Source organism: Natator depressus, chromosome 1, assembly GCF_965152275.1.
Source record: "Natator depressus isolate rNatDep1 chromosome 1, rNatDep2.hap1, whole genome shotgun sequence".
In the NCBI taxonomy this organism is placed as follows: Eukaryota; Metazoa; Chordata; order Testudines; family Cheloniidae; genus Natator; species Natator depressus.
This window is the reverse complement of record NC_134234.1, coordinates 138,499,393-138,517,296: the sequence shown is the minus strand read 5'-3', so window position 1 is coordinate 138,517,296 and position 17,904 is coordinate 138,499,393. Positions and strand designations below refer to the sequence as shown.

At 37.7% G+C, this 17,904-nt stretch overlaps 1 protein-coding gene across 4 annotated transcripts in view; it reads left to right on the top strand.

Annotated features, from left to right (window-relative positions):
* The window catches only part of BCLAF3 (BCLAF1 and THRAP3 family member 3), a 58,492-nt gene that overhangs the window by 9,028 nt on the left and 31,560 nt on the right, over positions 1-17,904 (top strand). For 3 of the 4 annotated variants that reach the window (XM_074967880.1, XM_074967890.1, XM_074967900.1), the window contains 6 exons: positions 7,834-7,907; positions 11,396-11,974; positions 12,331-12,996; positions 15,908-16,086; positions 17,249-17,363; positions 17,634-17,697. In XM_074967880.1, the coding sequence (XP_074823981.1) occupies positions 7,867-7,907; positions 11,396-11,974; positions 12,331-12,996; positions 15,908-16,086; positions 17,249-17,363; positions 17,634-17,697 (1,644 nt within the window). In that variant the 5' untranslated portion in view covers positions 7,834-7,866. Of the gene's footprint in view, positions 1-7,833; positions 7,908-8,394; positions 8,428-11,395; positions 11,975-12,330; positions 12,997-15,907; positions 16,087-17,248; positions 17,364-17,633; positions 17,698-17,904 lie in introns of those variants that run through there. The other variant, XM_074967909.1, reaches the window with a different exon arrangement.

Genomic DNA, 17,904 nt, shown 5'->3' with positions numbered 1-17,904 from the left:
CTCTGTATGTTTATGCCCGGGTGGTGATCTTTATGGTTTGCATCATACTGCTTGTGGCAGGGAGAAAGGGGACTGAATAGGCTGGTCATTGAGGACCTTTAGCTGACTAGGCCTTGCCCTAGCAAAACAATAGTGTGGCTGCCACCTTGGTAAAAACAACTGTCCACAGAAGAGCAGAGAATGGGGGGAAAAACAGAAGGAACAAAGGACTAGGAGTCAGTGTTAGCTTTCAAAACTACAGAGACTGAGAGGATCAGAAGCACCAAGGCCCTGCTTTCTGGGCTAGAGGGAACCTTGTGACTGTCAGACCAACAGAAGCCAAAGGAAGCTGGTTGCAGGAGTCAAAGCAGACTCCATGATTCAGAAGAGAAGCTTGAGCTGGAGGCATGAGGTCCAGGAGAGGGGGCCTGGAAGCCTGAAATGTTATATACCAAATGACAAAGAATGCTCAAGAGTGGTGAGGAAACTGAGGCAGGGAATTGTATACAGATGTTTCTTATTTTGCACCGATCTGTGTATCTCATGTTGTCTAAAATAAAGCAGGGTGGATAAAAATTGGTGACTTTTTGAAAAACTTAAAATTGATTTTTTATTTTGTTTAAATTGTATTTTTTTCTTTTTTAAAAATAAACCTGTTTAGCATGAATCTGAATTTAATGCAAAATACATTAAGGCCTACATTTACTGTAATCTCTTAAAACATTTAAATAAATATTCTGAATGCATGAGCCTCTATGAAAAATGGAGTTAAAGGCTGTTCTTCTATATAAAGAAAAACACTGGGAAAAAATCTAACTTTTGAAGTCAGGCATTATGAATATGGACCAATAGATCAGCCTAAGTAATTTAAGAGAGAGTTGTTTCATTTTTGAGAGACTTAGGTGAGATTAGGAATTTAAGATCCTGTTACTTTTGTTTGGCATATTTGAAAATTTTCCCAGGCTGACCTGAAATCAGTTTGTTTGACTGACTACAGTTAACCCCTCTGTTTAATAAATTTTTTAGTTGTGTAAGTATGAAACATGTTTTGTTAAGAGAGATTTATGTATCTAAAACAATTAAGGGTGTTTTGTTTTTTGTGTAAACACTTTATATGCTGTTTTGTGTGTTTAAATTCTAATTGCAATCCTAATACAGCTTTCTACAAACCGTGAGCTAAAAGTTAATTATCTAGTAAATAAGCAATATATCATTCATCATTTTCTAACAAACTAAAAATGTACAATAAATAAGAATCTGAAAATATTAAGCTATATTATTGCTTAAATAAATGTATATAGTGTACCCTTCTAGATAGCAAAAAGATGTACCAAATCTAGTGTAAAGGCTCTGTTTAGTTGTAAATCAACATGTTATATCAACCAATGAAAATGCACCTTCTTTAGAAAATTAACTGAAGTACAAATGGAAAAGTTGATTAAAATCTTATGTAAATCAAGGCTTTCCCCTGGGTTTTTTAAATCGGTGGTTTTCAAACTGCGGGTCACGACCCAGTACTGGGTCGCGGAATATAAGGCACTGGGTCCCGTCGGTGGTGCTGCCCAACTAAGGCAGGCTAGTCCCTACCTGTTCTGACACCGCGCTGTGCCCCGGAAGCGACCAGCAACACGTCTGGCTCCTAGGCGGCGGGGGGGCATAGGGCTCCACGTGCTGACCCTTCCCCGAGTGCTGGGGTTCCCAGCCAATGGGAGCTGGGGTGGAGGGGGAGGGGTGGTGCCTGCAGGCGAGCGCCGCATGGAGATGCTTGTGCGCCTCCACCTAGAAGCCAGACATGCTTCTGGCCGCATCCGGGGCGGAGCGCGGTCCACAGTGCCAGGACAGGCAGGAAGCATGCCTTAACACCCCCACTGCACCGCTGACCGGGAGCTGCCTGAGGTAAGCCTGCTCCCCAAACCCAGAGCCCCATCCTGTGCCCCAAACTCCTCATCCTCGTCCCCACCCCAGAGCCCGCACTCCAACCCTCTGCCCCAGCCCTGAGCCTCCCACACCCCAAACACCTCATCTCCAGCTCCGTTGGGTCGCGGGCATCAACAATTTTCTTCAACTGGGTCTCCAGAAAAGAAGTTTGAAAAGCACTGATTTAAATCATTCCACCCTGCAGTAAAGTGATTGGTTTAGAAATCCCTCTGCAAATTCTTGTTTATCTGCTTCAACTATCATGTCACTGAAGAGTTAAACTATACATCTGAGTACCCATTAGGGTGGAGTTCTGGAAAGTGTGTTCTTAAGTTACTGGGGAGTCATGAGCAGGAGTGTGTGTTTTGCACTGGTCTTGGGGCTAGGGCAGCTGGACTATGGAGACCTTCTGAGAAGGGGTACCAGACAAGAGTCTGTTCCCGGGGAGAGAGCCAAGAGGCCAAAGAAAGAGAGTATCTGGAGCTCACTCAGAGGAGCTTAATAGCATACGGATCCAGTGACAGCAGCCTGGTGAGCCTCCAAAAAGGGGTAGCTACACCAGGTCTGTGAAAGCTTGTTAATCCCTGGCTCATGGGTATACCTCATCTGTTGAAAAGACTGCCAGGTTTGTCTTGCCACCTTGTTTATGAGTAGGACAGACAGACTTCTATGCTGCAGGTCTTAGCTCTTAGGGCAGTTGAGCTTTAATGTGTCTGGATCTGTGTCAAATGTTTTGGCTGTCTTCTGGGGTTGAGCCTCTGAATTCTTGGCTTCTCTCTCTTGCTGAGCCACTGCATTGGTGCATGCTTTGGTATGTCCCTCCTAGCCTGCTAAATACTTGCTTGGCAAGTGGTCAAATGAAAGACCTTCAATTCCTAAACCTCTTTCCAGATAATGCATGGATAATGAGCTCTACTAGTTTATGGCTGGGGAAATGCCCTTCCTCTCTTTCTCCCCATCTCCTGCCTAGCCCACAGATGAATCATCCAGATCACCTTATTAACAAGGCTAGACGAAAGCCAGACAGGAGAGGTATCAAGATGGCAGTAAGGGACCATTGTGCCCAACTCCACAGAATACCCAAAGTCCATATATTTTATGGCCTATTTACAGAAGCCTTAACTAGCTGCTGTTTTTCCAGTTAGACTTACCGATGTAAATTTTTTCCATTCAAGGTATATAAGGGTGGAGGTTGGGGCACCTCCAGTTCCCTCTCCCATCAGCCAGGTGACCACAGTTCCGATTGATGATTCCTGAGTCTGACCATGCTGGACAAAAATCCCCATAAAGGAGTCAGGAATCTATGAGCATACCCTCCTCCAAGACTTGTGTCTGACAAGGGAAGCAAAGAAGCAGCAGCCTTTTGGAGCATACAAAAAGATTAAAATAATCCGCCAACAAAAGCTGGTTCCATAAAAGAAAGTACTTCACCCACCTTGTCTCTCTCAAGTAATCTAGATGTGCATCCACTAGCTCTGCAGGAATTGCCTTAGCTCTGTGTTGTATGTTAGTATCTCTGTCTGAATCAGACAGGGTAAAAGTACGGGAGCCAAATCCTTGCTGCCTCCCCAAAAGAATGCACATGGGAGGAGGGCAGGGAATACAAAATAACACTGGCCATTTTAAGCTCAGGCATAGATTTCTTTCAGACCCTTGCTAAGGGTGTTATAAGGATCCTTGTACCTACCCAAAGCACTACTCTCAAAAAGGCAGTGGCCAAGAAAAGTTGTCTTGGGAGCTCAGACTCTTCTTCTTGAGAGGAAAATCAGTTCTTGGAATTGAAACTTGAGGGACAACAAAAAGGAAATATAGGATGGGTTCCATCAGGAGTACTTCAAAACTATTCTAAGGAGGTTTATTTCTGCATAAGACCATTGCTTATGGCAAGTCTTCCCTTTTTGTAAACAAAAAACAACCTGCTCTTCTTTCCCCCTGCCTCCCCAAAAAGACCCAAAAACCAGACAGCAAAATGTCCAGAAGATATTTTTCCTCAGCTTCAAAATTAGTTCCGTATATCCCCCTAAATGGTGTCCAGATTATGGCAGAATGGGAGGGCCCTGCAGTACCCCAAGCTCTGTGGTACAATGGACTTCATTGGATCTCTAATTCAAAGCTTGTGGATTTGTATCCCACTATAGTTGCCAGTAGACAGTGTTAGGGGGCTTATTCCTTCACCCACTTACTTCCCTGGTCCTTCTCACATGAACAGAGAGCAACAATACCCGAAGTCCAAAGGTTCAAACAATTCGATGTTTATTGGGGTGAACTTCCAGCAAGCATGATTCCAGTTAGTTTCCTTCCTTCCTTCCTCCCCAGCTCTGACACCACAGAGCCTTACACCTGTGTCCCTGTTCCCATTCCTGCCCTTAGCCAAATATGATTCCAATTTCCCCACCCCCATTCCCTGTTCCCATTTCCCTTCCTCACACCCACCCACTTCCTGATTGACTGCAGACTATAGTAAAACTTGAGTTCTGCTTTCTATACCTTAACCAATCATTTTCCTGAAATTTAACTAACCAATCCTAACATACTGTAACATGATTATGTACCAATTATATCCCACCCCCTTAATTAGTTTACACCCAGCAAAATTAATTATGCAGCAGACAGGAACAATCACAGAACCAGACAGAGATTATACAGACAAACAATAGCAAAGTGGGAACTATAATGACAAAACAATACAAAAGTGAGGATTTCACATCCCAGCTATTGATAAGTGAGTTCTTGCCAGACAGGATGCTTTCAAACTGAGTTTCCTTTTACATTTTCTCGGCACTTCCCTTTCTCTGGAGGTGATAGGCACTATCAGGACAGGATTGTATTCCTAACAGCTCAGTAGCACCTTCTTTGAATGTGAGGAGGTGACCCGTCGCTTATGGCTGCCTCTGTTGCTTAGCCAAAGGCCTTAGCCTAAGAACAGGGCCTCAGACTGTCACAGTAAGAGAAGGACCTTACACTGGCAGACAGTGATTTTGATTGTTTTTTATACTTCTAACTAGCCAAGTGATAAAAAATACACCTAAATTCTTAGAGTATAGGCCTTTACAAACAGGCTTGAATATCTATATCCTAACAGACAGGCAAGTGAATTAATCTGTAAGGAAGATCTATGAGGCAGATTCAGCAACTCAAAAGGCCACCGCAGAATCCACCTGCTTGGCTCAAACAATCCTGACATAGAATTACTGTCTACTTTCTTCCCCAAACGAATCAGTCTCATGACCTGGGACTAAGTCTTCATTTATTAATAATTCTTTCATATATTGCTATGATTTTAGGTTACTAATACTCTGGGTCATTGTCCGCATACCCTTGGAAAATAAGCTATGAGCAATTTCTTTAATAAATTCTTTTTTTTAAAACCATAATCTTCTGACTCTCACTGTCAGGAAGTCAGATTACTTGATTTGGGTAAGTTTTAAATGTCCTATGTTAAAACAAGTAAGCCATTTCTTTCCATGAGGCAAAAGGAGTGTCTGAGCTGGAAATTATAATAGTACCATTTATCCCAAGGCGAAAACAAGTACATGCTATCAGTCTTTCCCACGCTTCCAAGATGACTGCATTGCTGATCTGGATGAGAAGGCTTTTTCTTACGTTTGACTTAACCATGTACATTCCACTTTGTTTGATTGTATTGTATTATCATGGCTTTGAGACGGCTAGGGATGAGCATTATTGCCTCTTCAGCATTACTACTTATTTTCAGTGGGGAGTAAATAGAGATGCTGCTTCTTTAGATGATGGACTTTTTAAAATTAAGAATGAAATACAAAGACTTTTTAAGAAACCTATGAAGGGAACAAGTTTTTGGTGAAGTACGCAAACCATTGTGCTTTTTCTGGACGGGCAGAGTTGGTGATTGGGAAGGAAAACAACTGAATCCTAGCAAAGATAATAGAACTCTCTCTTCTTTGAAAGTATGGATCAGTTAAGGAAGCACCATTTCCAACATGTTCACTAGCCAAGATTTTAAAGATTTTCATTGCATTGGATCAAGTGGGAAATCAGTTATGGCCCTGTTGTGATACCATTGATGTCAGTGGCATTATTTTTGGAATAAGATGCTACTCAGTGTGAGTAAAAATGTTGCAATCTGGCCTTTAATTTTTAAATAAACGTTGAATGAAACCATTTGTCTATAAGTATCTGCAATTTTAGTAGTGTGGCTCTCATGCACATGACTTCAGCATTGATGATCAAAATTACTTTGAATTTGGATCTCTTATGAGGCACTCAGTACAAATGTCTTTGGGCGTATGTCACCATCTCTGCTCCATTACAAGGTTTTTGCCTTTTGGCATTACTCCTTCATTTTATGCCACATGGAAAGAGATATTTGATTTGTACAGAAAAAACACATATAAAGTAGCAGCAAAGTATAGTTCTAGTAAGAAACTTCAGTTTATTGCAAACAGGTATATGGGCAGGTTATGGCACATCTCAATGAGTAAATGCTGGTTTTGATAAACAGAGAACTAAATCCAGTTATCAAGGGTGGTTCTCTGGAGGTCCTCTCCAATTGCAGCAACTCACCACTACTACTCCAGGTCTCCTTCGCCATCACCACCATGTTTTATTGTATTCTTCCAGCAGGCCATGGCCTGTAGCATTGTTTACATATATTTACAGTCCCTAGCCAGTTTCCCCCTTGCTTCTAGGGAAGGGAACAGTACTAGCGGCATCTAATCCTGTGTACTTCAGAATCCCTCACCCCTGCACTTTCTTCCTGTCAGTTTATATAATGCCACCTGCTGGGGTTGCTTCCTCTTCAATTAGCCCTTGAGCTGTAGCTCTACTCAGTTAATTGACTCCCTCTGTCAACTACCTGTCTTCCTGTTAGATCCCAGTTAATATATACTGATGGGTATTAAAGTGACAGGGTGCTGAGTTAGCTCCTGACTTAGCATACCCTGTTGCTCTAGGTTTTTAAAAGGTTACCCACTATCATAATATCTGAATGCTTGTGGTCTTCATTGGGACTATTCAGTATGTCCTTCTCAGTTGCAATTAATAGAATGATTTGTTAAGATCTAATAGCTATTCCTGCAGTTGAAATTGTAGTTTGGTATTTTGTTTTAAGTTATATTATCCAAAAAGTCCCGCTTGATGGAAGCAAGCAAATAATGTTATGAAACATAATTGAATTTTATGGGGTTGGGAAGGAAAAGTGTAAACACTATATTAGACTTGTTTAAAAATGGGAAATGTTTCCTTTTGTAATTTGTCATCATCTGTATGTTTTTAAATATATGTCTAAAATCAGGTTATAAAAACCTAAATCTAGAAATAAGCAAGTTACCACTGGGAAACGCTCTGTCACCAATGGATTAAAAAGTGAATATAAGGAAATTTAATCTGTCTTTTCCTGTGTATTATGATACTATTTAAGACAAGCAAAATGTAATTATGAAAAGGTGACCTGTAACTGCTTAAAACATTTTTTTGCTGAATACACTAAGAGAAGTTCAGTATATGCAGATAATACTCTTAAATTTATAAAGACGGGGGGAAAAATTAATTTAACTAATGTCCTGAATGCTGCTCCTATATCTGCTGTTTGTGTCATTCAGCACATAACCTTATAATCATGTAACTTTTTTTCTGTTCTTGCAGGTCCCTTGTGACATTACTTTTTTTCAAAGATTCCTAAACACACACATCACAGAATTTAGAGAGGAAAGGGAGCAATTGCCCAATATTTAAATTAATTTTAAAGAAAACAGCTGTTTTTTCTCAGGCTACCAGCCTCTCAAAATCACTTTTTATCTTTTTTTAAAAAAAACTGAACAAGATTTAAATACAAATCTTGTAAAAATAAATAAATAAAAGTCTATGCCTCCTATTGATAGCTCTCTTGCTTAAAAACTGTCTGGAGAACCAGTTATTATAGCTCTCTAAACAGACTAATAATTCATATTTTTCTTATAGCTTCAAGAAACTAATTGACACACACATCAAAAGATGGCTAGATCTAGATCAAGATCACCAAGGTGGAAATACAGGTAAATGCTTAACTTTTATTATGGTTTACATAAGAGCTGTCAAGTGATTAAAAACTTTAATAGCCATTAATTGCACTGTTAAACAATAATAGAATACCATTTATTTAAATATTTTTGGATGTTTTCTACATTTTCAAATATATTCATTTCAGTACAATACAGAATACAAAGTGTACAGTGCTCACTTTATATTTTTTATTACAAGTATTTGCACTGTTAAAAAACAAAAAATATTATTTTTCAGTTCACCTTATACAAGTACTGTAGTGATTCAATTTGTAAGTTGAACTTACAAATGTAGAATTGTGTACAAAAAAACCTGCATTCAAAAATGAAACCATGTAAAATTTTAGAGCCTGCAAGTCCACTCAGTTCTACTTCTTGTTCAGCTAATTGCTCAGACAAACAAGTTTGTTTGTTTTACATTTGCAGGAATTAATTCTGCCCTCTTCTTGTTTACAGTGTCACCTGAAAGTGAGAACAGGCATTTGTGTGGCACTGTTGCAGCCAGCATCGCAAGGTATTTACGTGCCAGATGTGCTAAAGATTCATATATCCATTCATGCTTCAACCGCCATTCCAGGGGTCATGCGTCCATGCTGATGACGGGTTCTGCTCAATAATAATCCAAAGCAGTTCAGACTGGCGCATGTTCATTTTTATTATCTGAGTCAGATGCTACCAGCAGAAGGTTGATTTTCTTTTTTGATGGTTCGGGTTCTGTAGTTTCTGCATCGGAGTGTCACTCTTTTAAGACTTCTGAAAGTATGCTCGACACCTCGTCCCTCTCAGATTTTGGAAGGCCTTTCAGATTCTTAAACCTTGTGTCGAGTGCTCTAGCTATCTTTAGAAATCTCACATTGGTGCCTTCTTTGCGTTTTGTCAAATCTGCAGTGAAAGTGTTCTTAAAATGCCAACATGTGGTTGGTCATCATCCGAGATTGCTGTAACATGAAATATGTATCAGAATGTGGGTAGAACAGAGCAGGGGACATACATTTGTGACTGAACTCATTGGGGGGAGAATTGTAATTAATGCAGTATTTTTTTAACGAGTGTCATCAGCATGGAAGCCTGTCCTCTGGAATGGTGGCCGAAGCATGAAGTGGCATACGAATGTTTAGCATATCTGTTACGTAAATACCTTGCAACGCCAGCTACAAAAGTGCCATGCAAATGCCTGTTCTCACTTTCTGGTAACATTGTAAATAAGAAGACAGCAGCATTATGTCCTGTAAATGTAAACAAACTTGTTTGTCTTAGCGATTGGCTGAACAAGAAGTAGGACTGAATGGACTTGTAGGCTCTGAAGTTTTACATTGTTTTGTTTTTGAGTGCAGTTATGTAACAAACAATGTACATTTGTAATTTGCACTTTCACGACAAAGAGATTGCTCTACAATACTTGTATGAGGTGAACTGAAAAATACTATTTCTTTATCATTTTTACAATGCAAGTATTTGTAATAAAAAATCTACACTTGGATTTCAGTTACAACACAGTACAATATAAATGTAGAAAAACATCCAAAATATGTAATTTCAATTGGTATTCTATTTAACAGTGCAATTAAAAACAGCAGTTAATTATGATTAATTATTTGAGTTAATCACGTGAGTTAATTGATTAACTGCGATTAATCGACAGCCCTAGTTTATATTTATTTTCAGAACATCGCTTCATATACAAGTTTATAAAACAGCCTGTATCTTCTAGGATAGCAGAACAAAAAGATATTAAGGCTAAAAATTTATTTCAAACAAAACATTTATTTTATAAAATATTAATTTTATGTAATCTGTAAAAGCAAGTTTTGAAAAGTAAATTGTTTCCATGAGTTCTTCTTTGGATGAAATTTGAGCCAGATAGAAATCGGTAATAGGTTTCAAGCGTCATTAAGCCTGCAAGAAGGAGTTTGTGCATGCACGGCACCAGTTTAATTTGAGACAGGTTTTTAAATTCCATTTCCATTTTTAAAAAAGTAAAACAAACTGGTTAACAATTAAGTGAGGTGGACTGTTGGGGTTTGTTGGGTAGGCTGGATGAAGCCTTTCCCTCCTGAGTAGAGGGAGCGGGGTGCATGCGATCAACTTTGGCAGAATGTCAAAACAACCACTACATTTCTAGTTGGCCCCCATAGGTGTGACCGTACCTTTCAAAATTGATGGTGGTGTCCTGCGTCTGCAGACAGCTTTTTTGCTGAACATAGCTTTCTAGAATTGAACTAGCAATCTGCAATGAATTTTGCATTTGCTAAGGAAAAATCCACAAGAAGATAGTGATTTTCTTGGAATTTACATTTTTCAAGGGTTCTCTAAATCTGTGGATTGATTGCAGAGTTTGTTGTAAATATTCAGTAATTGGTTAGTTTAAATACAAGATGCTTTGGTCTGTGATTGCCTCCTGATTCTCAATGGGTGGTTCCTACTGTCTTATTCTTTTGGAATGGCCTCTGACTAGTAGGTGTCTGGCAGTTTAAAAAAAACAAACAAACAAAAAAACAGCCCTGCATAGCTGGCCTCAGCATTTTTGAAGGTCAGATGAGCATACTTTATCCAACATGCTTTCATCACACATTGAAATACACATGGAAGAGTATTTATTTTAATGCGCAAGTGTGACTTGAATTTGTGATGGGACACTGTTCATTTGAATAATTAGTTGTATGAACTCCATATTTGCATATGAAAGTGCAATCAATCATGTTTTTTAATTTTTAAAATGAACATGTGGAAGCATTGTTTAACATATTCACGTATATACTTACTAGCAAAACCATTCATATTTATGTGCAAGAAGACAGAGATTAGAGCTGGTTTAAATTTCTTGACTTATGAAAATTTTTCCTAGTGGCAAATGTGGTTTTGACAAAATCAGAATTTTCTGCAGGAAAAGGCTAATTTCAATAAAGTTTTTTGTTCAAAAGGAAGTTTTGAAATTAAACATAATGCTTCAAAGTGGCATTTCTTTTAAAAAAAAAAAAAAAAAATTGGTTCCAGTTTTTGGAAACTATGATGTTTTGTCTCCATTTTTTGGTTTTTGAACGTTTGGGGTTCCCCCATTCTCCACCTCTTACCACTCCTACCCCCTTTTTGTTTCCACTGGAAAAATTTGAAAAATGGTAAACAAGTGTGAAAGTGCTTTCTACATTTGCTTACTGTTTTCCAACATTTTCCAGTGTAATAGAAACGAAAAAATAAATTGTTTTGAAATGAAAATTCTTGTGGAAAACGTGAAAATTTTCAGTTAAAAAAATTAGGTATTTTCCCGTGTAATTTTTCATTAGGGGAAAAATCAGGTTTTTATATCCACTCTAGCTGAGATGCAATTGCTTTGGGCTTTCTAATTTTGAATACTTTGGCTTGTTTAGATTATGAACCCTAACATTGCAGTAATACTACGTAAGTTATTTTTGCATTGAATATATTTTTGTTCTAACAAAACAATTTGTAACACTTAAAATGGAATCTTTTTTTTTCTTGTGTAGGTCCTTATCACCTGCATTTAGGAGCCCAGAACACCATAGACAAAGGCATGCTCATATTAATTATGACTGTGAATATAAGGGATTTAGGAAGGACCTAAAGAAACCTATGTCTTGGAGAGTGGAAGATGGGAAATACGGACAAAGCAATGCGAGATTTGCACCACATGGGAATATCCACCACAGAATTTACGAACATAGATCATCTTCGCCAAACCTAAAAAGAATTTCTTTAGAGGATATGTATAGTCATAAACCCTATAGAACACATTCATCAGAAAGGGGTGAAGGCAACAGGAGATACCCGTTTCCACCCAAATACTCAGAAATATCCTACAAAGAACATGATCGACCTTTTTACCCACACAAAATGCAAGAAAAATATATGCCTGAGGACTTCAGAGACACTGCAGATGAGAAAGGAATGAAACCTTTTCATAGACCATTAGGGGCTTCATGTAAATTTGAAAGAAAATGGCATGAAGATGAAATGAGGCACCAGAGGTTACAAGGAGACAAATATGGTCAGTCACTCCGAAGAGCTTCTGAAGAATTTACGACAAGGAGCTCTTTGCAGAAGAGGTATAGGAATAAAATAATTAAACCTGGGTAATGTGGTGTAAAGCCTCAAGTGAAAGTCTGTTTTCATTATAGTTGAAGATTTCCACCTTGAAAGGCATTTATCAATTTGTAGTTTAATTGTGGGCAACTGGTGGTAGAGAAGTATTTATCTTTTTAAGTAAATCCATGTACATGGCTAGAGTATAAAAGGATAATATTTTCCTTTTAAGTGCCCCTGCACTTCTGTACTCTGGCTTGAGGGATTTTGGGTTAACTTGCCACGCATTCTGCATATAAGGCCGTGCTATCCAACATTCTGCACATATATTCTCACTTTCTTCTCTAGTGCAAGTGTAAATTGCTTTATGTCAACACAGGTATCCTGAAGATCGTGATTACAGAGAACATGGGCACACATCTAAAAGGGCTAAAGAAATTGAGAGAGATGACGGTGGAGAAATAGCAAGAAATCACAAATGGAAGCAAGATCGTTCTTTTCCACCCTACCAAAAAAAGGAGGAGCAAAGAAACCTTGGTCCCCAAGCTCATCGGTCTGCTGAAAGGGAGTACGCAAAGAGTTCTGTTGCGAAGATAGCATATGACTATAGTTACAAACATCATAGATACCCAGATGGGACAAAATCTTTTTGTGATGATAGAGCTCAGAAGTATGTAAAGCAGGAAGACCAAAAATATAATTCTCCTAAGGGTGCTCTGAATAGCAAAGAGTTAGATTACTGTAGTGGTGGAAGAGTAAGACAGACTGAAGAAGGGCATAATGAAGTACCCATTAAATATAGTTCAGAGAAGGGCTGCAATGCATGTGCCAACTCTTACAAAAATGATGTTGATCTGAGACCCTTTAATAACACAAAGAAAGAAAGAGTAAGAAATGAAGGTGATTTCAGAAAAAAAATAGATTCTTCTAATAACCATCATGATACAAGTCATACAGTTTCAGATGTGAAAATGTCAGATGTCACTCCTAGGAAGGAGCTGCTCACAATCAAAGTGGATATGAAGAAAATGATAAACAAGTACAGGTATTTTTTTTCTTACCTGTTCATGCTTTCTTGTTTAGTTGTGAATATTAGAGAAACCAAAAATTCTTAAGGTGGTAAGTAGGGCAAAATAAGGTGGTTGTTCCTTAGTACAAAAATGCTAACTTGCTAACTCTGGTGTAAGTTACTGTTTGTTTCTATGAAAAGAAAATAGTACCTGATTATAAGGATGTGGCAGGGGGGAAAAAAAGGTGTATGCTTTTTTTTTCTCTCACTGAGATGCATATAGCTACCTGGGTGTGTTTTTGTTTTGTTTTTTTTAACCAGGTAAAAAATTCCTTTCTTCAGGAATGACCATTTAGGATGGGATTTTCATTGACTTCCACTGGGACTTGGTACTTAACTCCATTAGGCTCCTTTGAAAATTACAGCCTTAAAATGTATATAATCTCAAACACCTGAGATCTCAAATCCAATAAAACTATAGAACAAAATGGTACATTCATGGGCTGTATAATCCAAATGTGTTGAAAGCGGTGTTGCTGGAACAAACTAAATTAAATAGCAGCATGTTACCTGGGCCTGATGGTATTTCTGCAACAGTTCTTCATGAGCTTGAAAGTGAAGTCACTAGCAGCTAACAAAAATATGGCATTATTGTAATCAACCACTATGCCAGAGGACTGGAAATGGCAAATGTTGTACCTATGTTAAATAGGTGTGTGTTTTATAATTTCTATGATCATCCCTATCAGACCTACTTAAGTACCAGTAAATTAGTAGAAATTGCAATATAAATACCTAGATGAAAATTATAAGGACGGACAGGACAGTATGACTTCTTGAGAAGAAATCATGCTTCAGTATACTAGAATTATTCTAACCTATTAACATGATGGTGAATAAAAGAGAGATGGTTTATATAATTTGGGCTGGAAAACCTTGACGGAGTCCTTTACGAGAAGCTATTTTGAGGGGGTAGGGTAGGGAAACTAGGTAGTTATGGTCTGAGAGGTAAAGTACTGTGATGAATTATAACTTGCCTGAAAGACAGAAAACTATCCATTTGCAGCATGGCAAAAGATTAACAATTGGGTGTCATAAGATTCTCTACTAGGACTAGTGTTTATTATTATATTAATGAACTGTGGAAGAGGGTGAACAGTTAAGTGGCAAAATCTTGAGGATGACCAGATTTAATCAAGAAGGAGTTAATAGGATTAAAAAAAGAATTGGATAAGTACATAAGGTAGGAGAAAGATTTTTATAAGGGAGGCAAACAGTCATACCTCATGGCAGAAGCCAATTTCTGACATGTTAGGAAGAAACTTCCCTTGCGGAGACTGCACGGGTTTTATCTGGTATAGCAATTCTTACGTTCATGATGGATTTTCTGAAAGGTGAACAATAAACCGATGCTCTAGATGTCTGAGTGGTATTTCATTACATTGATAAACTATATCGGTCTAAGAAATACCAAAATAATATAGTCAATTAGAAACTCCTTATATATTAAGGGAACTACTCCCACAGTATTTTTTCCCCTCCCCATCAAGGTTTCTTTTGTATATTTTTCTGCCTGAAATCAGTAATAAAATATGGAGTTATGGAGACTAAAAAGAACACTGTACTAACTGAAGAGAGGCCAATATGAAAGACTATAGAGGGCTGTACCACTAGGGAGCTTGTGAGACAGTGGCACCTGTGCTTGGGCTGCTGTTCCTGCTTTCTTGAGTGGCAATATACATGACATGATCCTGCTCCGTTTCACTGCTTCCCACAAGGCTCTGAAAAACAGTAGTGAAGAACCTGGCCATGTCTTGCTAATTTCACTCTCTGCTTCTGTTTGGGAAAGCCACCCACAGTAGAGATGGAAATTTATTTGCAGACTGAGCAAGACAACACTGTATGGATTGTCATTCATTTCACATTTGGAAGACTATTTTTGCATCCATTTTTTTAACTGAAAACTTAAATTCTGCAGAAGTTGGTTGCTTAGGCCTGTTAATTTTCATTGAAAGCTTCCTATTCTTCAGTGGCAAATAGGCAAACAGAGTTTTGAAGACCTTCCAGGAACAGCTATGTCTGATGTAGCTCATCATTATTTATATGTTGCTTCTTGATGGAAGAAAATAGAGAGGTGCCTTCCAAAAGCACAATAAAAAAAATTCTGAAACATTTTTGTGTATTATAAAACAGATGATAATGTGGAACACTTAAACATGTTCTGCATTTTGTGTTTTCCTAAATAATGACTAAAGCGTTCATTGTAAGGAAGGTAACAGAATAAGATTGTTAAAGTATTGCTGTCTTCAAAATAGTTTGAGAGACTGCAGCAATTTTGGAGACCAACTTAATTTAGAAATTTTAAAATGTACTGATAAAAACACCAGATGCTTCTCCTTTGATATATTAACCAATCAAGCTGGTTACTTGCAATAGTCAGCCACAAGACTTTTTGAAAATTGGGTCATTGTTTGATGGGGTGGGAGTGGGAGGGAATAGCCTAGACTACTGTTGGAAACCAATATAGTTCCTCTTTTTGAATATGGAGATACATCCTGCTGAGTTCCAGAATCACTCCAGACCTTCTGCTGGAACATATGTCTATAGTAATGGCTGTTTCTGAATACATGTTTTTCCTTTATTTTTATTTGATAATCTAGGTGCATTACATAATTTTAAATCTACAAATATATATACTCATTAAAAATCCAGTTCTAGCTCACGCATAGTCTCTGAGCTATCCTCTCCTTCATCCCTCATTCAATCTTCTCCTTCATGATCTGTGTTCCTTGCGTAGTGTTTGATTTAAAATGTGAAAAGGGCTTTAATTTTTTTCCATCTTTCCCTAAGATGAAATTGTCTCTTGATCTAGCCTTTATTTTAATTTTTTGTTAATATTTCAGTATCTCTGAAAGTTACTAAATAAATTTATACAAATTTATTCTAGGACTGCTTCTAGCCATACTATGGAGCGGCAGATGTCTCATGATCTGGTTGCTGTTGGCAGGAAAAATGAACATTTTCATCCAGTGTTTGAACACATGGAGTCTGTAACACAAAATGTCGAGAACAATCCATCAAAAGAATTTACTCAGGAAATCATAACAATTATCCATCAAGTTAAAGGTGATTATAATATTTTAGGCTTGAACATATAAACTAGGGATGTGGTTAATTAAAATGTTTTGGTATTTACCATAATTCTCTCTATTTGAATACAAATAGAACAAGACAAGTAAAGCCTCATGCAGATTTCTGAGCAGCCTGTGGGGTGGCTGTGGCCTTGGGCATGTTTGACAAGGAATGCTGATGTGAAGGTTTTGGTAGTCTAGACTCTAGAGTAGAGGAAATCTGGTGTCTGCTAAGTGTTCAGGAAGGGTTTTTCTAGAAGAGCGATCAAATTAAGCTGTTTCTCAAGGAAGAGATGGGGTTCTGTCCTTAGTGAATGTGGGTAAGGGATATGCAGGGGGCTTGGCAGCATGGAGAAGGTGGTAGGATATCGGGGCTCTTGATTGTTAAAGGTGGGGTTAGAAATTGACTGCTGGGACAAAAGTAGTCTCTTAATCAGTGGCCTCACTTGATTACATAGTTTTTATATTAAGTAAAAACGGACTCGATTTGCATTTCATTTACAGCCAAAACAAATACAAAGCTAGGGCCTCAATTCTATGCGGTAATCCATATGTACAAACTATTGCACCAGTGTAGAGTTCTGTTGACCTCAGTGGGACACCCATATGCATCCCATCTTGCAGTACCAGGGCTTGTGTTGCCATGGAGAGATACTGGTGCCTCTCATATAGCTTTTCTTGGGAGGAAAGGAGTGAGATAAGAGAGACTTTATTTTATTCAACATTAACTATAAGCAATTTACATTTGCTTCTTCTTTCATTTTTCAGTTTAACCTTACTAATTTTGTTGTAGTGCTACTTCTATGCCATGCTGATTGTGACAACCTATAGGTACCAGAATTTAAAATATTATATTAACAGAGATAGTAAACTCTTACTTCTCTTTATGTTGAGATTAATTTAATTGAAAAATGAAATGATTAATTTCATTGTTGCTAATATGCTAAATATTAAAGTACTAGGATGGCTGCTATAATATGTGTGCAGTTTGTTAAAGTACTAATCTTTCAGCAGTGAGAGTTAGGCTTGGATTTCAAGTGGAATTTATTTTGATGTCAGCGTTCAGTGTTTTGTACAGTTAATATTTTAATAGTATGGTTCTGCAATTGCAATACAAATGATAAAGTAATATTTTTGCATTTAATATATCTTCACAGCAAATTATTTTACATCTTCTGACCTAACTTTAAATGAACGCTTCTCAAAAATTCAAGATAAACCAGTTGTAAATTTAAATGAAGTTAAAATATATTCAGATCCAGAAATTCACAGGTAAAGCATAAACTTTGTGCTATTACTTATATTGATTAAGCTATTTGTTTCCAGTATATTATACATGCAGCTTAATGTGGAATATGAAATAAATGGAATATTTCTTTCATCATCTTTTAGTGGACTGTAAATTGCATAGCATGCAACTGTGTAGTATAATTGTCTTAAGAATGGCCATAATAACAATGGCTTTTAGTTTAAAGTTATCATTCTCTTCCATGTTTAAATGTGGCATACTCATTCTTGTATCATTTTGGCTTATTACTTCAGGAGAATTGATATATCTTTGGCAGAACTTCAGAATAAACTAGCTATGCCATGTGAATCTGGACAGGTATGTTAATTTTTTGTTTTTTATGGGGGGAGAATAAGTTACAGTGACAATCTGTCAGCACTTCTGTTATCCTTTTTTCATGCTCTTGTAACTCGTCCATAACATTCCCATTAGTATACAAATACTGAACCACCAAAAATTTTAAGCTAATATTATGTTTTTTACTTTTTTTTGCACATAGATTTAGAAACTGAATCTTGACAGTCC